The sequence below is a fragment of the Mobula birostris genome, chromosome 15 (assembly GCF_030028105.1).
Source record: "Mobula birostris isolate sMobBir1 chromosome 15, sMobBir1.hap1, whole genome shotgun sequence".
Lineage (NCBI taxonomy): Eukaryota > Metazoa > Chordata > Chondrichthyes > Myliobatiformes > Myliobatidae > Mobula > Mobula birostris.
In genome coordinates, this window is record NC_092384.1 from 29988814 (window position 1) to 30013305 (window position 24492).

The 24492-nt window shown below is 37.1% G+C and overlaps 1 protein-coding gene across 1 annotated transcript in view; it reads right to left on the reverse strand.

Annotated features, from left to right (window-relative positions):
- slc12a4 (solute carrier family 12 member 4) overlaps window positions 1-24492 on the reverse strand; it is a 77586-nt gene that overhangs the window by 15129 nt on the left and 37965 nt on the right. Inside the window, exons 9-19 of the mRNA XM_072279543.1 lie at window positions 23423-23587; window positions 16051-16149; window positions 14638-14695; window positions 11642-11816; window positions 9744-9862; window positions 8014-8112; window positions 7532-7651; window positions 5655-5759; window positions 4503-4671; window positions 2543-2738; window positions 1051-1220 (exon numbers count right to left, since the gene is read on the reverse strand). Coding sequence (XP_072135644.1) covers window positions 1051-1220; window positions 2543-2738; window positions 4503-4671; window positions 5655-5759; window positions 7532-7651; window positions 8014-8112; window positions 9744-9862; window positions 11642-11816; window positions 14638-14695; window positions 16051-16149; window positions 23423-23587 — 1475 coding nt within the window. The remainder of the gene's footprint in view (window positions 1-1050; window positions 1221-2542; window positions 2739-4502; window positions 4672-5654; window positions 5760-7531; window positions 7652-8013; window positions 8113-9743; window positions 9863-11641; window positions 11817-14637; window positions 14696-16050; window positions 16150-23422; window positions 23588-24492) is intronic.

The window sequence follows — 24492 nt, forward strand, 5'->3', positions numbered from 1 at the left end:
GGAATATTAAGTGTTGCTCCTCCAACCCGAGAGTGGCCTCATTGTTGCAGTAGAGGAGGGCATGGACTGACATGTTGGAAAAGGAAGAAATGTTTTGAAGAGGAAGAAATATCAACAGAAACAAAAGAGATTGTCACTGGCTTCCGAAAGGAGGGGTGTGCACATGCTCCTGCAGTGTTGAGATTGAGACTGTTGAGAGCTTCAGGTTCTTAGCCTGTCCTAGTCCAACCGTATTATTGTCATGGCCAAGAAAGCCCACCAATGCCTCTATTTCCTCAGGAGTAGGAAGAAAATTGGCATGTCCTTGTTGACTCTTACCAGTTTTTATCAATGCACCATATAAAGTATCGTGTATGGATGTATCATGATTTAGTACAGAAAATGCTCTGCACATGACCACAGAAAACTGCAGAGAGTTGTAGACAGAGCACGGGACTCACATCTCACAAACCAGCCTCCCCTTTATAGACTCAATCTATACTTCTCGATGCCTCTGTAAAGCGGCCAGCACCATCACAGACCCCACCTACTCCACTCTCTTCTCCCCCTTCCCATTGGGCAGAAGATACAAAAACCTAAAGGAATGTCCCACAAGGCTCAAGGACAGCTTCAGCCTCTCTGTTATCAGACTCCTGGACGGACCTCTTGTAAAACAGGATGGACTCTTGGCCTCACAATCTACCTTAAGATCATTGTTTACTTGCACTGCACTTTTTTGGTAGCTTTCCCACTTCTCTTGCTTTATAATTGTTTTACTTTATTCTTGCTCAATGTAGTGATTCTGATCTGCATAAACAGTATATAAGATAAGCTTTTCACTTACCTTATAATGTGACAATAATAAACTAAAACCAGTATCAAGTTGGTTCATCACGATTGAAAAACCGGCACACTTCTCAGTAAATGTCAAAAGCCCAAGCTGGAAAAATACATTACTATAGGATTACAGAGCCTGTCCCTTCAAAAAATCTACATAATGTACCATTCAGGCTGCAACCTTTCATCTATGAATCTATACCAGATATTCATAAATTAGTCTATATTTTATACCTTGTGTTGACGGAGAAGAAATGGAAGAAGCATCAACATGCCTCCATCATGCACAATCCACCAAACATCAATGTAACCTTCAGTAAAGCGTTCATGGTTACTTGGGAACAAGGAAACGTTTTTTGGCACCAATAGAGCAAGGTGACCTGCTGTGGTGACTCTTACTGTGTCTGTTAAAAAAGAAATACTGTTAATAATCGATGTTTTCTCATTAACAAATTAAAGAATAGCCAATTAGCATCAGAAATATATTGTTTTTGCTCATGAAAAGTATGTTGCCACTGCTGTAACAAAATTTTGTGGGAGATGCCCAATACATTTAAGCTGAGTTCCAGGACAGACAATGATCAACACCACAACATCACAAGACTAAAAATACGAACTGACATTAAAATATGAATTAATTTGATAAGCAATACCTTAAACCTGTGGTTCCCAATTTTTTTATGCCATAGAAAAGTATTAAGTAAGGGGTCTATGGACACAGGTTGGGAACAACTGCTTTCAACTAACATCTAGTGTATAACTATTTTGTTCTATACGGTTGTCAAATCTAGCCACAGTAAGTGATAATAGTAAGAAATTGCATCACAGATGTGTTAAGCTAAAATTGGCTACTTAGATTCAAAACACAATAGACTTCAAAAAGGCTTCATATGTCTATGTCTGGGATGCACAAATCATATTCCCATCTAGTTAGTAAGCAAACATCAACTTTTCAATGAGCTTGAAGTTACATGTTTTTGATACAGTCACTGAAAACTGCCAGCTGCAGTCAAAGTGGTTAAGCTAGAAGTGTTTTAATTGGTTTCATGTTTGTTAATGTGCGACTCTAATAATTCATGAGCTAAGCTGATTCCTTTTGATGCAGTTAGCATGGGTCTCAAAATAACGCAAAATATTTTTTCTTTGCAACTTTGAAGACCCTCCCCTGCCAAAGGACTACATTGAGAGTGCCGACTTACCATAGGGATTGAAACATCAATTCTTAGTAGCTTTACTGAGAGGGTGGGCAATGAGCTATCTCCTTCCTTTTGCATCAGATACAGACTTGCATATGCTCTAGTTTTCTAGTCAGGAAGTGGTGTTGCATTTAGTTGTTATTACTATTCATCTGATGGTTGGGTAAGTGCCATGGCTCACAAATGCAATGGTGCCACCTGCCCACTAAAAGGGCACGGCAAGAAACAACATTATCGGCACATTGAAGAGCTGCGACTTTGCCATCAGCATGGGGTGCAGTATGCATCAACCTGCTGAAGTGTGACAGAATCCACAGGTTCATCATTGGATGGAAAGTGCCCCTCATTACAGGTGCACACCAGTTGGGAGTCATAGGTGGACATCCAAGCAGATGATCTAACTCTTACTTCCAAGGATAGAAGGTGATTTACAAACTAGTGATAAAAGTAACCACAAATTAAAAAGAATATCTTATTTCAGATGATATCAAATGTACAACGTAAAGACAGAAGATGCTAATAATCATTACCTATGAATGTTTTCCAAGCTCTGGGATCTTCACTCTGCCTCCAGCCATAAGGCCAACCCATGACCACTGTATTATGCTTCATTCCACCAAGTCCACACGACTGAATTAAATGAGCAATGCCCTCTCGAATCTTGCAAGAAACCACAACCTGGCAAAATCCTTTGACCTTTTCAATTGCCATCATGTTTTTGATTGTCTAAAGTGAAAAGTATATGTGATTCAAAGTGTAAGTATATTTGAACTTTTGTACAAGTACAATGTTAAATTGCTCCATTGATATTTCATCAACTTGTCACAATTACCAGTTCTATTTTTGAATTGTTAATTAACAAATTATATGATTTTGGGCATTTAAAAAAATGGACTGCTTAGCTACACATTGTATTAATGATAGAAAGGGTTGTCAAAACTGCAAAATGTTGAGAACTTTAGCACAAATTTTTTTAAAAAACAGAGCATACAAGAACATTTCAAAGAATCGTAGGTGATTACTGGATTAAAAAAACTTGATTATTTGAGTTTCTAAAATTCCTGACTATTTTCTGCAGTAACGAGTCCATTTTCTAAGTAGTGTGCACAATGTATCATTTGAGAGACACTTTTTAATGAGTCAGAGACATTTTAATGTTGATCTATCTGCCTACCCGTTCCCGGGGTTTCACAACTGGCCATTATTCGGCATGCCAAGAGTATGGCCTGAAAGCTTCGCTCGCCTTCAGAGGTCCAAGATTTCGTAGCTCTAGAGACGGGGGGGATCAGAGGTCGATGTCCAGGCAGGAGATTGGTGTGTCGTGGGAGTTGGAAGATCTAAGGCTGTGTGCCCAGATACCTGAGATCTTCAGACACAAAGCTCAGAAAAAGCGACGCAACGGACTTTTAACATTGTAAACCAACGAGTTGTTTGTTATGTCTCCCCTCTCACTGTGAAACAGAGACATCTCTTCCTCCCTTATTAGGGAGGGAGAGAGAGCTTATGGTATGTTGAATACCAGGTGAACGAGTAGTCTTTGGAGTGTGGCAAGTCTGTGTCTTTGCTCATCAAAGTTGCTGGTGAACGCAGCAGGCCAGGCAGCATCTCTAGGAAGAAGTACAGTACGAAGGGTCTCAGCCTGAAACGTTGACTGTACCTCTTCCTACAGATGCTGCCTGGCCTGCTGCGTTCACTAGCAACTTTGATGTGTGTTGCTTGAATTTCCAGCATCTGCAGTATTCCTCGTGTCTGTGTCTTTGCTGTTGCTTTGCTCATGCTTGAGTGCTCGGTTGCGGGTGCTGATTTTTTTTTTGCTGGTTTGGGGAAGGGAGATCATTGCTTGCTGCCGTTTATGCACAAGGGAGGGGAGCTGTGGGGGGAGAAGATGGGGTTCTAATATTTAACTGTCATTCATTCTTTGGGGGCACTCCTCTGTTTTTCATGGATGGTTGTGAAGAAAAAGCATTTCAGGATGTATATTGTATACATTTGTCTGACATTAAATGTGCCTTGGAAACCTTGCTGACCCTCTCCAGATACATTACATTAATAGATTAACGAAAGTGTAGATGTACTTTTTTTACTCGCATTTATTAAACCATCATCAAATAAAAAGAACTCTGAAGGAAAGAAAAGCATGCTCTCTGTACCAACTTCCTAGGGAACAGTAAAGCACAAATTTAGTGCTCCCATCAAATATCAGATTGCCATTTTTGTTTAGTACAATGATGCCATGCTATATTCAGCCTCTGTGCCTTACTAATGAATGCTTGAAAATAAAGGTCTTTTCCAGCTTACTAACACTGAACTTCTATACATATGAAAGAACACTTCAGAAACCAGTGGTAGGATATTTGCTGGCTCCTGCAAGTTTGCAGAAAATGGTTCATAACTGCACTTCAACCTTGCAAACTATGCTGTGATGTGGGGGTGGCCTAAATTTTTCACTTTGATAATATTAAGTTGAAGGATTATAAAATCTTGTGATACCTGTTCAGCAGCTTGTGCTTCTCCATAATTTTCCAAGAAATTGCCTTGAATGATTGAACCAACAATTGTAAGACCTTTGCCAGCTTTTAACTGGGAAGCAAATGTTAGCAACCTCGGATGCTTCACATGAAGATCCTCATCAAGTTTCAACATAACTAATAGCTGAGGCCTAGGAAAGAAACAATTGTTAAATTAGCAGAGGCATTCAACGTTAGTAATAAAAATACTGAGCTCTCCCAGAGCTAAATTAATCAGACAGATGAAGAGCAATGGAATAAGATCTACGAAAAACAATCTTTAATTTTTAAGAAATCTTCATCCAAACTAAAAAAAAAAGGCCATAGTCTTTATTTGTTACTTAATCAATAATCAAAACAGTCTTAACTCAGCAAGACAGCAGACCTTCATACAGAATAAAATTAAATAAATCCAAGTAATAAAATTCCTTTGGAGTGGGGACCATGTGGTAGAATGAAGTGTGGAAGCAGTGGGGAAAGTGGGGAGGGGGTGAATGCCTGAGGGAGCATAAGATTGCTACCAGTGAGATAGATTTAAAGATGCTGCAAAACTGCAGGGTAATTATACTTAAGACTACTAATCAAGGCAAGTATAAAATATGCCTTAAGAACAAGGCATGTCTTAGAAACGAGGAGATGCAGCAAGAGGAACTGGGTGTGGATTCTATCAATAGTATATATTTTGCAGGGGAAGGGACAGGACTTTGCTTTTACAGGAATTGCTAAATGCCTACATGCAAGAAACTTGTAAAGAAGATATCTTTGTAGAGATTTTTTTAAAAACAAGTTCAATGTCAGTCAAACACCCACAGCTTTATAAGCAATTATGCACCAAAGAGCAACTGATGACAAATCTGTGGATTCACGCTAAACACGGAAGCTGGCATGCAACAAAGAATGGTGTAAAATTATGTTAGAGCTTCAGACAGAACAATCATTCTTGACTAAATACATTTTCAGATTTGGAAATAAGTTTTGTCATGTTTGAATGTAAATCATTCACTTTGCTATGATGTGACCTTTATAAAAGTAAGCTTCTAGCATCTTTTCAACAATGATCATCACACAATGCAGATCATTTTATATTGTGTGACCTCCATTCCAGCTTTACATTATGGAGTTGTAATTGCTTTACCGCCAGTTCTTAGTGTGAGGAGGACCTTCTTCCAATCTCAGTAATGCATAACGAGCTGCACTTAGGGACAGACCACGGATGCCATCACCCCACTCTTTCTCGGCACTGTGGAAAGGCAGTTAATAAACATGGTCATATTATTCAATGTTGGTTAAAATACTTGGCAGAGTAATGAACTGGCATTTATATTATGCTTTATAATCAATTTTTAACTGGATATATCTCTTAAAATATTTGCTATGGCACCGAGCTCCCAAGATGCCCTTGAAACACAAAATCTACCATCAGTAGCCTTGGTTCAGCACAAAACTAGTAAATGCAGGTAGGCAAAAAATGTTACATTGGGCAACTTGCAAAGTCTCTTTTCCAAAAGTAACCAGTTAATGTTTCTGAGAAACCAAATTGATCACTATTACCTGATGAATCAAAGCTTTAAGTCCACATGGGACAACAGTGACATGTTTTCTCCTTGATGTCAGAAGTCTATCGTCACTACAGAGAGCACTGGAAATGTCCAGCAATATGTAAATATCTCTAATCTATAATATAAAAAAATAGTCCAAGGTGGAAGTCCTGCCCAGCCTCCATATGCCTGGAATCACTTTTCTAGGATTTGAATTATTCTCTACTGACGTTTCATTTTCTCAAATGGAAATTACTCTACCCTCTCTTCACTAACATTGTGGGTTTGGAACTGGACTCTCTGACTGTGGTGTCTGAAAAGAGGATGCTGTCCAAGCTGCATGCCATCTTGGACAATGTCTCCTATCCACTACATAATGTACTGGTTGGGCACAGGAGTACATTCAGCCAGAGACTCATTCCACCGAGATGCAACACTAAGCGTCATAGGAAGTCATTCCTGCCTGTGGCCATCAAACTTTACAACTCCCCCCTTGGAAGGTCAGACACCCTGAGCCAATAGGCTGGTCCTGGTATAATTTACATATTATTATTAAATTATTTATGGTTTTATATTGCTATATTTATACTCTATTCTTGGTTGGTGCAACTGTAACGAAACCCAATTTCCCTTGGGATCAATAAAGTGTGACTATGACTATCACACAGTGACTGTAGTGGGCAGTGAGTAGTGTAGAAACACAGAAGTTAATTCTGAATGCTGATTTCTGTGTGAATTTCAACCCAATATATTTAGTTATTTATTTTTGTGACTGACTATTACCACAATAAATTTTTCCTATAACGTAACCTCTATCATGAGGTTCTGGCTGGGAGACAGCAATATTAAAAATGATTTACTTCATCCGTGATTGACATCAGAAACTAATTGAAGAGGACAACCAACCCAAGATTCAACGTCATGGCATTTCAAGGGTAACCTTATTTTTTCCACAAAATACAACATTTAGCCATGTGGGAAACTAGTACAAATAATTTTAGACTTTTAACAGGTATTCTATGTGTTGATTTTACTTTAATTCTGTAACAATGCAAGTGGTAGTGACGATCTTGCTGACATGAATTCATTAAATTTGATTATTTTATCTTTGCTATTAATGGGGATTGAGCTTTTTCACCATTTTGGAATAGAAGTAATAAGTAGAAATTAGATAATTTGAAACAGAAATGCCTGAGAAAAAGCAGAATTTTAAGAATGTTTTAGGAAATATGTTGTGGTACCAGAAATAGCCCAAATTACCCACAGTATAGTTTCTAGCATGCAGTAATAATACAGCAGAGTAGTAATTCAGCAAATTCTGGGCCTCTATTGTTATGTTGAAGTTCCTGAAACAAATTGTATCTTGGAGTCTTTAAAGTTTTAAGACTTTTTAGAAAAAAAGAGCAGAGAAATAATTTTGAGAAATCAAAGAACCTGAGCATCAAGTAATCAGGAAAACTCCTTTAATACTTACCCCTGGTACTCAATATATTTGTAAATCATTCCTGCAATGACCATGGCCACAAGAGCATAATACCACGAAGAAATGAACATTAATGCAAGACACATGCTCATTCCTAAAAAAGACAAAGCCCTACAAGAAAAAAAAAGATAATAAATTAAAATAAAGCTTTACCCAGATTTACATTTTATAGGGCTTTAAGAAAACTATTTTAAAGATTTTTAAAAATTAACTATTAAGTATTCATGGTGCTATGATCAAAGGAAAATAACTAAAATCACTCTAATTCACTTTCACTCATAATTTAAATGCATACAATTACCCAAGATCCGTAGACTTATGGTAATGAAATACAATTTCAAATGTTACAAATCACACCGATCTGCAACTTATTCTGCTGCCAATTAAAGTATTCTAGATTAAACATAAACAAACTAATAACCTTTCACAAGAATAAAAGTGAATAGTTATTATTGATGGATTTAGCACCTTACCAATGATAATATTTAAACCTGGGACGCCAGTTGGGTGTTCGTAGAAGCGTCTGAACTGCACAGGCCAGATTAACAAACAAATAACACATTAAGAAAAACCTGCAAAACATGAATGGAAAGATCAGTTTTTAAAAAAATTTCTAAAGATCAAAAAAGATGCTGGAAATTGTTGGTTTAAATTGTCCCCTTTTCCTTACATATTCACTTATCAAATGGTGTTGATGGTGGTGGGGGACAAATAGTCATTCATGAAAGGAAACTGGGATCTTGTCCAGCAACTACAATTTTTTCACACAATATCACAAAACTCAATTATTGAAAATTACTTTTATTCTGATTGTATATTACATACTTTTAGTGTTCAAATGAAATTTATGTAAATGGATAAAAAGGTCAGAATAGATGGGCAGCATGAACGTATTGGGCGTTTCTGTGTCGTGCAACTCATTAAACTATTTCCCCTCTTTTTAAATTTCTTCCCTCCAGCAACAGTCACCCCAACCCCAAACTTCTCAATATACTGTATCTATCAATCTACTTGCACTTCTCAGCATCTTTTGATCATTACTAAAATTCACAAATTGGTGAAGTATTTTCTAAAAGAGAACAAGCAGTAGGAATATGAGCAACAGTGTATGAGCCAGAACCTGAGTTAGGAATCTTTTAATAAACATTGTATTCCTAACATGTATAAAGAATTGCAAAATGCCAAGTGCAAACAGAAAAAAAAGAGAATAAATTGTGACAAAGTCCTAATCATTCACTGTTAGGACAGGAAGTGATCAAACCTTAAGTTTGCAATATTGCACTGTCTCAGTGATATTCATTTTATCCTTAATGGGTGAAATGAAATATGATAGAGATCCATCTGGACATTTTCCCCTGCAGTCACTGAGACAACTTTAACATCCTAATTGCCATTCTGTCAAGGAAATCCTTAAAATAACCACCAAATGAAGATTACTGAAAGATAGACTTTGCATTTAGTTGGCTAATGACAACCTTTTGCCATATTTCTTTTACATGTTATCATTTTACAAGCTTTTCAGAATATCAAATTCTACACAATATTCATGCTTCAACTCTGCAATTTAACTTAATATCATTCTGACTTCCTACAAGAAATTACCAAGCTAAAAAGGAAAAAAAAACCTTGAAACAAAGGCTGATGAAATGCACAGCTCAGCCAATCTAAATCTTTTGAACAATTTAAAACATGTAGCTGTACTTCTGATTTTCACAATTTTGATTGCAGGAAGAGAGATTTGCATTAGCAATAAAACCAAAGCAATTACTGATGTAAAATCAGTAAGAATGCTTTAAAAATGATTAGGAGACTTGACTTAATGTTGATGCAAAATGTACTAGACCAAAATTAAGTAATCAAAAGGAGAGAACAGAAAGCTCTTTCTCTTCACATTGACAGGATTTATCTGTTAAATATTTAGGGGCAACTTGAAATATAAAGAAAGCCAATTTTAGGGTCCTATCCTTATATTTATTCATATAATGTAAATACTTCACTTTGATACATTCAGTGAGCACTGTAAGGTTTCCTGAAAATGGTCAAGTTAATACATTTTTCTCCTTTGGAAAAAATAACAAATACAGAAAAAAATGTAAAAGGGATGTGGAAGAAAATGTTAAATGAGGAGTTATACAAGGGATGTAGAAATGAGTGAAACTGATGACATTGAAAGATGAAATCACTGATTGAGATATCCACTTACATTGAAAGAATGGGAGCCACCATGTCAAGTGAAGCAATGAGTATTCCAAATTCTGCAATGATGGCTGTCAAAAGAAGAGCCCAGGTTGGTTCTCCATTGACTTTTCCATTGCCAAATACCTGCAATATTAAAAATATTGTCAATCTTCTCATTCTAAATCATAAGCATAAAGTTGCATTAATATTTCTGATTCAGTTCATCAGCTCAGCAATGAAATCGTTAAGTCAAAAGGTAAATTGACACTGGTTGAGGGAAGTGAATAACAAAATAAAGGAACAATCATCTCTAATGCTATGGAACACTGCAAACTCTTTTGATGCTTAACACAAATTATATATGAATATTCTTAAGAAGTTTCATTATTTTGCTTTTTTTTATTCACTGGCAAAATGTTGATGTACGAGAAAGAAACCTAAAGTCAATAAAAAAGGCAAACCTGGACTTAAAACTTTAAAAAAAAGCTTTTGTTCAGCACCATTAGTAACAACATTTTAGTTCCTAATCATTCAGTGCAATGACGTAATTGCTTTGAGGCAATATTTATTTTCACAACTGCTAATTAATACATAAAGGAAAATAAGTTCAAAGGTCCAATTTAATGTTAGAGAAATGTATACAATATACATCCTGAAATGCTTTTTCTTTGCAAACATCCACAAAAACAGAGAAGTGCCCCAAAGAACGAACGACAGATAAACGTAGGAAACCCAAAGTCGCCCCCCCCACCCCCAGCAGTTATCCCAAAGACTTCGCATTTCATCCGGAATACGACATACCACAGATTCTCTCTCTCCCTAATAAGGGAGAAAAAGGTGTCTCTGTTTTTCACTGGCGAGTGGGGAGACATAACAAACAACTTGCTGGTTTACGATGTTAAAAGTCCATTACGTCGCTTTTTCCAAGCTCTGTTTTTATGCCATTGATGACCAGATTACTTTCTCTGACCTGGCTATTTACAGTGTTTCTTCTAAACATTGTTTAATAGTGGACTAGCAGCAGATGGTAAACGAGGAAAAGTTCCTTTGTGTTTGTCCCAATGCCTTGAGACCTCAGGAGTTCTGCAGTAGGTGTGCGGACTTTCAGTATTCCTCCAAATGAACAATACTCCCCTGTACTACCCCTTCATTTGGTCTATTTTATTGGTGTGTATTACTTTCAGATATTGAGGAGGACAATCATGGCATGTTGTAAGGCCAGAAGTCCATAAGATATAGGAGCAGAACTAGACCATTTGGTCCATCGAGTCTGCTCTGCCATTTTATCATGGCTGATCCAATTTTGCTCTCAGCCCCAATCTCCTGCCTTCTCCCTGGAATTCCTTCATGCCCGGACCAATCAAGGATCTATCAACCTCTGCCTTAAATATAAAGGTACATTAGCAACTAAAAAATACAGAATGGGTCACTGGCAAATATAATGAGAAAGCAGATGAGAATCGAAACAGTCTGCAATGCTTTTTTTCATATAAATTTGTAAAGGTAGCTAATTAAGTCATCATTACATCAAATTGATTATGTGGATAAGGGTTAAGCAGTCAATAAATGGAAGGTGAAATCAGTTATCCCTTCCCATCAGTTTTATACAATATGCCAAAGATTAACTTGATGATTTAAGAAAAATCTACCTGGTTATACAGGTTAATTTTTTAACTATTTGAATATATTTGGGATTAAGTACAAATGAACCAGCATGAATAGAAAAATGGATTGGGATTTGCAAAAAATTATTCAAGTTGGCAACCATAACAGATTTGAAAGTTTTCATTAATAACTAAGCACAAAGAACAGGTATACAGTACTAATCAGCAGAATCATTTTCAAAGAATACATCTGGGAAGTTCCGGAAGGGAAGGTGTCTAATCAGAACACGTTAATAATATATATGCATATGCTACTAACCCTCAAGAAAGGGATGATATTGTCTTTAGCTATTGCTTGCAATAACCGTGGAGCTCCAGTTAAACTCTGCAAACCAGCTCCACATGTTGAGAAAAAAGAACCTATCACAATAACCCAGGGAGAAGGCCAGGCTAGAGTTCCGACTACCAGATTTTTCCTCACTGCATCACCATACCTGGACAGGAAAGTGAAAGATAAAATATAAATGATGATATCCAACTGAAAAGTGTAAAACTATCCGTAGCGTTCAAAGTATGTATATTAGAACAATAGAATTATTACACAAAACAAAAGGTTTAGGAAAAGTTGGCACAATTTATTGACCCATAATTTTCTGAAGTAAGTCAAGTTACTAAGTTGGAAGAGCTAGACTATGCTGTACTTCATTGTAAATTGGTAAAAATGTATTTGTATAATAGCACATTAATGGGAGGTATGGCATCTAAGGACAAATAAACAGAGAAAGCAAAAGTGTTTCTCTTTAGACAAGCAGACTGAAGTTATGTGAAACTAGTTTCACAACTGGAAACAATTTGACAACATATTCAATGGGGTATTTAAGTTTACATGTGAGATATTTTTAAATTAAGTTTACTCTTTTGCAGCTTGTTCAGAACATTAGATACACCAGCAAAGAAACAAAAACGTTCAAATGATAGGAAAGGCAGGAGTGGTGATTTGAAAGAGACTGGATCAAACCATAATAATCCAGTCAATGAAGTCCCAAAGCCATGGAATTCTATTCCTGAAACTTCTAACTGCCTGAAAATCTTAATGGCAAGATTAACAGTTTTTCCATCACCATATTCACGAGTCATTGTTTTCAGTGATAAGCTTGGTAAGTTTAATTATAGGATCTTTTATGGATATGAATCAAAGCTTATAATTTCACATTTACATTTCTTATATATGAGGTACAATAATTTAGAATAATTATAATTTAGAAATTATGTTATTTTCCAATTGTCATTTGAAAATGCTTCTATCAGTAATTTTTGAATAGGCTTTCTAAAATGCTTCATTTATTTCAATCTGTGTTCTACTTTTATTAATGAAGCCATGTAAATAAGCAACAGGACTCCTCCTCCTTTCTAAAAGGAGTCCAAACTATTGTTACTAATTCATTAAGCAATGATAATCTCTGCTCAAAATTACTATGGTATGCAAGAGAATTTATTAGAAGATTATTGCCAATTGGGGCACACTGTCTCAAAAAGGTTTGCCATCATTGCTCTATAACAGGAGTTGCCAACCTTTTTTATGCTATGGACCAATACCATTAAACAAAGGAGTCCATGGACCCCAGGTTAGGAACCTGTGCTCTATAACTTAGTCAACAAATTGTACGCCATACTTCAACATTAAAGCTTCAAGTATTATTGCACTGACTTGCAAGATCAAAAAGTATTCTTTAAAATCATGTAATTTTAACATCAAATATTTTTGGTCTCTTTCAATGCATCAAAGTTACTTTCAATGAGATATTGAGATTAAGAAGCTGAGGTGTGTTCTGAATATGTACATTAAAACAATGGCAATCAGATAGAATGGATACAAAATGATTGCTGTCTGTTCCTTTTCAAAATTGCAACCAAGTCAATTAAGGATAAAAATCAGGAGAGACTGTCATACCATCATTTATCAAAAGATGGATGCCTGAACAATTTGTGAATGCTCATAAATTAATTATTTCAAAACCAAAACTGGTAAGTTTTTTTTAATAGCTGAGAGCATCAATGGATATGGGTTAAAGAGAGATAAATGAAGCCTGGATCACCCATGGTCTGGTTGATTAGTAAAATAGGTCAGGTGGTCTGATGGTCTCCTAACTGGTATCATTAACCCCACTTAAGGCCACACATATTATAAACTGAGAGATAAGATAGCATCTGTTAGTTGACCTGGATTTCTTGCTGACAAGGATTTTTTGCTGCATTGTGCCCAAGAATAAAAACTCTGTCAATATCTTTGAAAGGCGAGAGGTGAGAGAACAAACATCACAGAGGCTTCATAATGGTTAGTTTGTTAATATAACAGATGGCATTACCTACAGCAGTGGGTAATGGCACAGGTGAAGAAGAAAACCTGCCACCAGTGATTTTATGATAAACAGGATCAAAAACTACAGGAAGTGCATCAGTCATATAAACTATTGTGATATTGGACTAAGGACATAACATTATTATTATATGCAGGGCACAGATGTTACCCTGCATTTATCTTTCTGAGCCTGTATACTGTGCTCTCACTTGATGCTTGTAGGCAGGGACTAATTCGCAATTCACATGGTTGGAAAGGGAATTGAACCCTTCAATGCAAATTCAAATATCTGTGTCGAAGACCACCAACAAAACAGATGGAGATGGTTGGATGCAGGACATTGGCTGAAGGAGCACCCATACTACCAGTTCGGGTGAAAATGATTGGCTTTCACTACCATCTTTCTTGATGCCAGGAAACAGACACCCTCAACTCTCAAGGGATTCAGTTCCATCAGGGCCCCTTAATGTCACAAATACTTTGATATCACTCTCACCTCAGGTAAATCTCTCATCAGAGGCCAAGGCTGGGATGAGAAGTTGGGGTAAGTGGACTGGTGAACACAAACTCAGTATTTTTGTGCAAAAAAGGATCAAAGGATCAAAATTTTACAAAGTATTTGGGTAATGGTCTATCCATCAGATCAAACAACCAACAAATTAGTGTATATTTGTAGCTTGGCACTGGCTGGGAAAGATCTAGTACTGTGGGGACAGACTAATAAGGAAAATGGGCACAATGTACACATTTCCTCCATGCACAGAGATAAATTAAATTACAACTTTGGTTTTAATTAACAATATTATTTTTCAAGGTATGATAGTTATCAATATTTATACTTTAAGAAAAGATTAATGATTAAGTACAAATAATTTTATTGGTAAACAATAAATACAATAGACAAATCAAATATATTTTGAACTGAGGTGTTTAGTTTTTAAAATGATAGAACTTACTTATCACAAAGCACAACACCTTCAATGCAGGCTCCAAATAATATCACACTACTCAAGTCTGATCGACAGTCAAGAAAAGTCCATATAGACATAGACAATAAGACATAGGGAGCAGAATTAGGTCATTCAATGCATTGAGCCAGTCCTGTCACTTGATTCAAATTTATATACTGCTGGAAAAAGTACTTAGTTAATAAACAGAGTGGATTTTACAAGCTAACATCATGATTTGGAATATTAAAATCATTATTCCAAACCTCAAGAGTACAAAGTTCATAATTTTTTAAGTATTGTACATCTTCTCCAATTAACTGCAGGTGTGGTTTGTACAAACGTTCTTCCATTTTCAACCCAGAAATCTAAACAGGAATGGTATGTCAGCTGTACTGGTATTTTGCAGAATTTGGTAAAAATCTTATTAACAATTGAATTGAATCATGTACTGTATTATAGATTTCTGGACACCAGGCCTTTTCTGGGAAAAAAAGAAACCAGGTAGACTTCTTCAAACAATATTGTTTAATAAATATTTAGAATAGCCACCTCTTCTCAAAAGCAGAGAATTCAAGCAAATTAAAGCGTTCAGAAATTAAACTACAATGAATGACAAAACTGGCAGGAATTGATTACTGTTTCCAGGCCTGGAATGAAAATATTCCTTCAGTTGATTAAGGAAGCAGATAAAGTGAATCCCAACGGCACTTTAAAATCCAAACTCTAAACCAAAGAATGCCAACATAAACTTAAGAAAATAGGACATGCAGATTAGACTTCCCAGCAGACAAAGAAAGGATTGGTTTTATATGGTGCCTACTGCAGTATGCATAAATGCTAGAACAGTTAATTAATTGCCTTTTTTAAAAAAAGTCACTGCAGTAACACTACTGTAGCAGATACAACATCCAATTTCGTCTAAGAATCCAACAAAAAGCAATGTGCCATTTACCCAGTTATTAAAATATTTTGGAAGTCAAATTCCAACCACAATTAGGGAGATCTATTGCTATTCATTAAAATAATGATACCTGGCAAGTGCATAATTCCTTTAGAACTTAACTGATGTGCCAGCTTAGATAGTGTATTTGAGTATTTGGAATCAACTTGAACATTAGAATCAGCTGACCTAAAGGAGAGAATAGCACTAACTGAGCCACAGTGAAAATTCAAAGGGAACAAATGGATAATTACATGTAATAATAGTACTGGCAATTAATTAAAATAAATCAAGTCAGGACCTCTCTTCTCTTTAATTGTCAATAAATCATCTGAGCGATAATTAACAGAGAAAAGCAAACAAACTGCTTCATACTGCATGGAATTATTAAAACTGCCCGAAACACCAACTCAGATTTTAAATTTAGAGATAAGTTGCAAAATATGCTGCAGTATTTTCAATTGAATAAAAAAGGATACAAATCAGTGATGTTGTAGCAATAGCAAAGATTGTACCAACAGGAATAGATTTCTGTGCATCCTTCAGATCTCCTGATCTATTGGAACCAGCCATGATACCTAACACATAGACGCAGAAAATGGATATTATAGTGACAATGAAATCTAAATTCTGGTTATAAATACAACTTATACTTCACATAAACTAATAGATAAAATGAGTAGAACATTGAATGTGGCAGAAAAGATTAGAAATTGCATGTAAATCTGCAGGTACAACTTTTAATTTTTATTAGGTAAAGAACAAATATACAACTTACCTAGCAGCATTATGATAATTCTATTCTTATCACACATCAAATTAAAATACACTACATGACCTAGGGACAGCCTTCATTTACAGTAAAAATGTATTTCCAAAACCAACTGTATTTCCTACTTGCAAATTTCTACAGATGTGCTGTGGAGAGTATTCTAACTGCCTGGCATGGAGGTGCCATTGCACAGGATAAAGTTGTAAACTCAGCCAGCTCCATCATGGGCACTATCCTCCCAGGCACCCAGGACACATTCAAAAGGTGATGCCTCAAAAAGGAGGCATCCATCATTAAATACTCCCATCACTCAAGACACGCCTCTTCTCATTGCTACCATCGAGGTGGTACAGGAGCCTGACGTCACATACTCAACATTTCAGGAACAACTTCTTCCCCTTCACCACAGGTTTCTGAATGGACATGAACATTACCTCAATATTTTTTCCCTCACTTTTTGTACTACATATTTAATTTATTTTTTAAAATATTCTTCTTCTTGTAATTTATATTCTTTAATATTGTACAGTATATTGCTGCAGCAAAACAACAAATTTCATGACATATGCCAGTGATATCAAACATGAATCTTACGTATTGTAGAATTACTTACAATAAACAAAATGTTTCTAAAATGCCACAGTTTCATTAGGAACGTCACATGGAGCATCACCAATCTTTTCCAATGAACTGGAAATGCCTGGACTGTTGCTTTTCAGAGAGGCAAGTTTTTGCTTTAAGTGATTGTAAAAATACAGTTTCAAGGGGTAATTTACCTAGTGAATTAACAATTGGAACGCGGGGAAGAACTGGATGTATGGAATGTGGTTGTGAATTGGGATGGGATTTGGTAAAGAAGGTGAACGAGGAATTGATGGCTATTAAGTTGAGAACATAATCATTTTTTAAACAAAGTAAAAGAAATAAAGCTGAGAGTAGTTGAGTAAAAGTCAGGGCAGATAACTTTAGTTCATTTGAATGCACTTCCTGAACCACGTGTGACATTCAGGATGCTGTTTGCATCTTGGACAACCACACAAGCAGTAAAGCCTGATTTATACCTCTGCGTACGGGCTATGCTGTAGGCCTGATTTATACCTCTGCGTACAGGCTACGCCGTAGGCCTGATTTATACTTCTGCGTAGCTCTACGCTGTAGTGAGCATGCGTTGTTGTGTCTGCGTTGCTCTGCAATTCACTGCCAAAGCGCTAGTTGGCGGTGGGGCTTCTATGCCACTGTGTTGAGTTTCTTCGCGAGTGAGAGACATGGATGAGGAAACGCATTTCAAATATCTTCAGATGTCGGTAGGTAGATTTGACGATTTGGTTCATCGTCTCCAACCATTTATTTCACATCAGTGTACAGACATGGCGGAGAAAAGCAACCAGAAATGCGTAGGAGGAAATGCGATGCTACCAAGCGGACCAATCACAGTTGTTGTGGTCTGTGTCGCCGCGACGTGTGAGTTACTTTTTTAGGGAGGTGCACGTCACCCTACGGCATAGGGTATGGTGTAGGGTACGCAGTACCTACGGCGTAGATTTGACGCAGAAGCATATCAGGCGCATCAACCATCACCTGTAATCTGCATTTCAGACCTTGAGCAGCATATGGCACCATTGCATTTGTGAGGCTAAGTGCTCAATAATCAGCATACTTCAAGAGGAGGTTACTTCATTACCTGCCGGAAGGGCAAAGGTTTCATGTAGGATGGGATGGATGATAAAGGAGTTTCAAGTGCATGATACTCTCACTTAAATCCATTGAACAAAATCTTTCAAATGTTGGTCACAAATAATAATAACCAAGAAAGGTCAGTCAAAAGTTTTATTGAAAAGAAAGGTGACAAAGAGATTAGATATCCCATTTCTGTGGCAAGGAAGAGATACATTCAGCAAAGACGGGGAATACTAGAGATTGCAGTATCTATTCAAAGAATAGAAGGCATTAGTCAGAGACCTTTGGGTTGATCAACAGTTCCGGCAAACAAAAAATCCACCTTTCTTGACTGAAAAAATCAGTTAGAAAAACAGTTTTAATATTAAGTAGAAAAATTAGCATGGAACTGAATTAGTTGAGATGGTTTGTAATTCACTGCATGAGAGGTGGTAAAAGGCAAAACCTCTCACAAGAGGTAAAAGCATGAACATACTTCATAAACAGTTTATTCCCATGGCAACTCAAGCCCAAGGTATCCCTATTGTACTATGCATTTCTCAACCTCTCTGCCACTTGAAAGTGGACTTCTTTTCTCTTTCTCAGTTCTGACTTACGATTTTCAATCCACAAAGGTTATCTTTTTTCAGGTACCAGATACTGCCTCACATGCTGAATGTTCTCATTATTTTCCTACTCTTTTTTAGAAGACCTCCAGCAGTTTGTTTTGATTTTGATAGTTCCATTCTTGGTTGATATAGATGCAATCAGTCATCCACAAGCTGTTTTATTTATTATTGTACTTGTACTATACATATATTCCAAAAAGTCATAAAGAAGCGTTTAAATTTTAAATCCTAATTGGAAGAGTCAGTTCAAATCTGGTTCAGAAATGGAACAGAACACTGACATTTATCCATTGGGCAATGTTAAATAAAGAACATGAGTGAATGAAAATGATAATTATAAAATTAGTACTATTTAAATACGACTGTCCATACATAACTTTTATTTGCACAGACGAGTGTTCAATGTTCTAAGTATAGCAAAGGTTCACTGAACAACTTCCATATACCTGTGTTTAATTTCATAGCAAAAAACATGCCATATATAAAGATTATGCACATAAATGTTTTGCACATTATTTCGTATTTTGGGAGTTACTGCAGCTCCCAAAAACATACAGCAATTTGTCACAAAAGTTCTATGCGAGTATGAAAATTATGATATGAGTAACTGGCAGATTTGCAAGGACATTGAGTTAATAACCATAAAACTCCAGGAATTGTGGTGAGACTAAATACAAAAATAATGAAAGGTAGGGAAATACAGTGGGGAGAAAAGGTAATCACTCAAAAATATTTTGACCATAAAACCATAAGATATAGGAGCAGAATTACACCATTTAGCCCATCAAGTCTGCTCCACCATTTCATCATGGTTGATCCAATTTTCCTCTCAGGCCCAATCTACTGTCTTCTCCCTGTATCCCTCCATGCCCTGACCAAACAAGAATCCATCAACCTCTGCCTTAAATTATACATAAAGACTTGGCCTCCACGGCTCCCTGTGGCGAAGAATTCCACAGACTCGCCACTCTCTGGCTAAAGAAATTCCTCATCTCTGTTCTAAACAGACGCTCCTCTACTCTGAGACTGTGTCCTCTGCTCTTAGACTCTCCCATCACAGGAAACATCCACTCTATCATGGTCTTTCACCATTTGATAGATTTCAATGAAGTCACCCTCACTCCTCTGAATTCCACTGAATGCAGGCCCAGAGCCAATTAATGCTCTTCATATGACAAGCCATTCAATACTGGAATCATTTTTGTGATCCTCCTTTGAACCCTCTCCAGTTTCAGCACATCCTTTCTAAGATAAGGGTCCCAGAACTACTCACAATACTCTGTGAGGCCTCATCAGTGCTTTATAAAGTCTCAACATTACATCCTTGCTTTTATATTCTAGTTCTCTTAAAATGAATGCTAACATCACATTTGCCTTCCTCACCATAGACTCAAGCTGCAAATGAACCTTTCGGGAATCTTGCACAATGCCTACCAAGTCCCTTTGCCCTGCTGTATTTTGTATTTTCTTTCCAGTTAGAAAATAGTCAACCCTTTCATTTCTTCTACCACAGGTCATGACCATACACTTTCTGATACTGTATTCCATGTGCCATTTCTTTGCCTATTCTCTTAATCTGTCTAAGTCCTTCTGTGGCCTCTCTACTTCCTCAAAATTATCTGCCTCTCCACCTATCTTCATATCGTCTGCAAACTTTGCAACTAAGCCATCAACAAAATCATTGACATATAATGTAAAAAGAATTGGTTCTAACAAAGATCCCTGTGGAACACCACTAGTCACATGCAGTCAGCCACTCTTTGCCTCCTGCCAATCAGCCACTGCTTTATCCATGTTAACATCTTTCCTGCAATAACATGGGCTCATAGCTTGTTAAGCAGCCTCATGTGTGGTACCTTGTCAAAGTCCTTCTGAATATTCAAGTACACAACATCCTCTGATTCTTCTGGCCTATCCAGCTTATTTCTTCAAAAGAATTCCAACAGATTTGTCAGGCAAGATTTACCCTTGAGGAAACTGCACTGACTATGACCGATTTTATCATGGGCCTCCATGTACCCCAAAACCGCATCCTTAACAATTTACTCCAACATCTTCCCAGCCACTGAGGTCAGACAAACTGGTCCATGCTTTCCTTTCTTCTGCCTTTTTCCCTTCTTGAAGAGTGGAGTGACATTTGCAATTCTCCAGTCTTCAGAACCATTCCAGAATCTAGTGATTCTTGAAGTATCATTACTAATGGCTCCATGATCTTTTCAGCCACTCCTTTCTGGGGTGTATAACATCTGGTCCAAGTGACTTATCCACCTTCAGACCTTTCAGTTTCCCAAGAACTTTCTCTCTCGTTATGGTAACTTCACACACTTCATGCCCCCTGACACTTGGAATCTCCACCCAACTGCTAGTGTCTTTCACTATGAAGACTGATGCAAAATACTTATTCAGTTCATCTGCTATTTCATTGTCCCCCACTAATATCTCTCTAGCATTGTTTTCACTTTCTCTTCTACCCTTCATGTTTTTGAAGAAGCTTTTTAAAAAATATTATTGCCTGGCTTACTTTCGTATTCCATCTTAAGCTTCTCAGTGACTTTTTTAGTTGCCTTCTGTTGGTTTTTAAAAGCTTCCTAATCTTCTAACTTCCCACTAATTTTTTTTTGCTCTATTATATGCCCTCTCTTTGGCTTTTATGTTGGCTTTGAATTCTCTTGTTAGCCAAAGTTGTGCCATCTTTCCTTTCGAATAATTATTCCTCTTTGGGATGTACATATTCTATGCCTTCCGAATTACATCCAGAAGTTACAGCCGTTGCTATTCTCTGTCATCCATGCCAGTGTCCCTTTCCAATCAATTCTGGCCAACCCCTCACTCATGCCTCTGTGATTTCCTTTACTCCACTGTAATACTGATACATTTGACTTTAGCTTCTCCTTTTCAAATTTCTGGGTGAATTCGATCATATTATGATCACTTGCCCCTGAGGATTTTTTTTACCTTAATCTCTCTAATCAATTCTGGTTCATTGCACAACACCAGGCCTAGAATAGCTGATCTTCTAGTGGGTTCAATTACAAGCTGTTCTAAAAAGCCATCTCGTAGGTGCTCTCGAAATTCCCAATCTACACGCCTACTAAAGTCCCCCATGGCTATTGTAACTTTGCCCTTTTGGTATGTATTTTCTGTTGTAATTTGTAGGCCACATCCTTACTACTGTTTGCGGGTCTGCATACAACTCCCATCAGGGTCTTTTTATGCTTGTAGTTCCTTACCTCTATCCACAATGATTATCACCTTCCAACCCTATGTTACCTCTTTCTAATAATTTGATTTCATTTTTTACCAACCGAGTAATGCCACTCCTTCTGCCTTCCTGCCTATCCCTTCGAAACAATGTGTATCCTTGGACATTAAGCTTCCAGCTATAATTTTTCTGTGATACAGTAATTCCTGTATCATTTTTTTTTAAGAAAGAGGCACCAAAATAACATCCTGCACAATGCTAATACGATTTATGATGCCCCACTGAAATTGCAATCTTCGAATGTGAGGTTTCTAAAGCTGGATTTGGACAAAATTCAAGGACAAATGATACATTTCCAAGTTAGGATGGTGTGTAATTTGGAGGAGGGCCTGCAGGTTGGGGTATTCCCATGCAACTTCCACTCAGGTCAGAATTTGGGACATGGTGGTGGAGTAGCCTGGGTTAGTAAATTTAGTACATTTCAATGGTACACATAGTAAACATCATGCACTTGTGGTGAAGAGAATGTTCAGAATTGATAAGCTGCCAATCTAAGAATTGCTTTTTACAGGATGTGTTGAGTTCCAAGTTGCTGGCATTGAACTCATCAAGGCAAGTGTACATTTGAATATTGCTTTTTGTAGACAGTGTAAATGTCATTGGCTGTGAGGTGGTCAGTATACCTAGTCTCCAGCTTGCTTGTGGGCTGTGAGTTTCTTGTCTATGGTGACACAAAGGATAATGATAGTGGGGGACTTGGCAATAATAATGCCATTGAATGTGAAGAACAGGTGGGTAGACTCTCTCTGATTGCAGAGGGTCATTGCCTGGCATCTATGGCATGGATGCAACTTTCCACAGAGGCACCCATGCCTGCATGCTGTCTGGATTTTATTGCATGAAGACGAAGCCTGATTTACTGTGAATCAAACTGAACATTCTGAAACAGTGACTATCCCTACTTCTGGCCTTATGATGGAAAGAAGGGCACTGATGAAGTAGTTACAGAAGATTGGCGAAAAAAAGACTGCACTGAGGAACTCTTGCCATGATGTTCTGGAGCTATGATGATTGACCTCCCACAACAACAAAGTATGACTGCATCCGCTGATTCCCATTGACTATTTTAATGGAGCTCCTTAATGCCACATTGTGTCAAATAATACATGAGGTCAAGGGCCATCACTCTCATTTCACATCTGGCAGGTCTTTGGATAATGTCTGGAGCGACGCTGTGATGAAATCTGTGGTCCTGGTTAAATCCAAATTGGCCACCAACAAACAGGTTGTTCAAAAGTGAGTAGCTTTTGTCTATGGCACCTTCCACCACTTTTCTAATGCTGAAAGTAAGCTGAGTGATAAATACCCAGATTGATACCCATATCAAGGGCTGTAGATATATGAAAAAACAAAGCTGTTTTAGAAATCTATCAACCTCTTCCCCTCACAGAACAACATGTGTAGCAGTGCAAACATTTTCATCAAGTTAGAACAAGTTAGGACAAGAGTTAGCTCCCGGCATAAAAAAAGTGGTGTACATTTTATCAGACATTCTTAATTACAAATACTTTGCAGTAATTCACTTTACTCACCAGTCACTGAAGGAAAGAAAATCCCAACCAACATGGTAAAGGTAGTAGTGATGTCTGCAAAAACATACACAGCCAGATTTTTCCTTGATCCAGCAGCTTCAACAGATGACAAAGACCGCTTTTCAAGCACCTCCCCTTTGCTCATGTAGTTGCTCCATAGATTTTCTATGTTAAAATCAAAAACAGTGAATGCAAGAACCATAGATTAAAAATAAATACATAAACAAATAGAGCTCATAAAGTGGTGTTAATATTTTTAATTTAAATTGTTCAACTTGGAACTTTTGAATGAGGGATTTACACAGAACTATAATTTTGAATATACTGTTTAAAGATACATTTAGCACTTTTAGTATTATAAGCAAACACAAGGATCATTGCCAATACTATTGAAATTAACACTTGAAAATATTCAGCTAGCACAGCAGTGGAGATAGTAAAGCTGCTGCTTCACACTATGGTGACCCAGGTCCAAATCTAACCCTGCGCACTGTGTGGAGTGTGCATGTGTCCACATGGCTACTTGGTTTCCTTCCACATCACAAACACATGAAGATTGATATGCTCACTGACCACTGTAGACTGCTTCTTGTATATTGGGTAACAGAATCTGGGAGGGGTTTTGGGGGATGTAGTAAACATTGATTATTGGGAAGCCGAGTGGTTGAATGGATTGTTCTGTGAGTTGGCAAAGAGTTGATGGGCTGAAATTGTCTGCTTCTATGCCATAAGGACAGAGTATTAACTGATTTTGCAATGGAAGTAATCTGCTATTGATGCAGTTGTTAGAAAATATTCAATGTTAGCACTTGAGAACTTTTATCATAAAGCATTCTTCCGGCATGATTTACATCATAACATGAATAGACAGAATAACAAACACGTGCAAGTCCCTTTTTGTTAACTACACATGTCAGTTGGCTTCAGTACAAAGGCCCCTAGTATATACTGTGGGAAAATTAAGTCAAAAATAAGCCTGGTGGTATGTTGGAATCTTGAAGATTTGCAAAATATGGGCCAGAGCCTCTCAAACAAATGGAACAGAGGCACAGTGGTAAAACATCTATGGA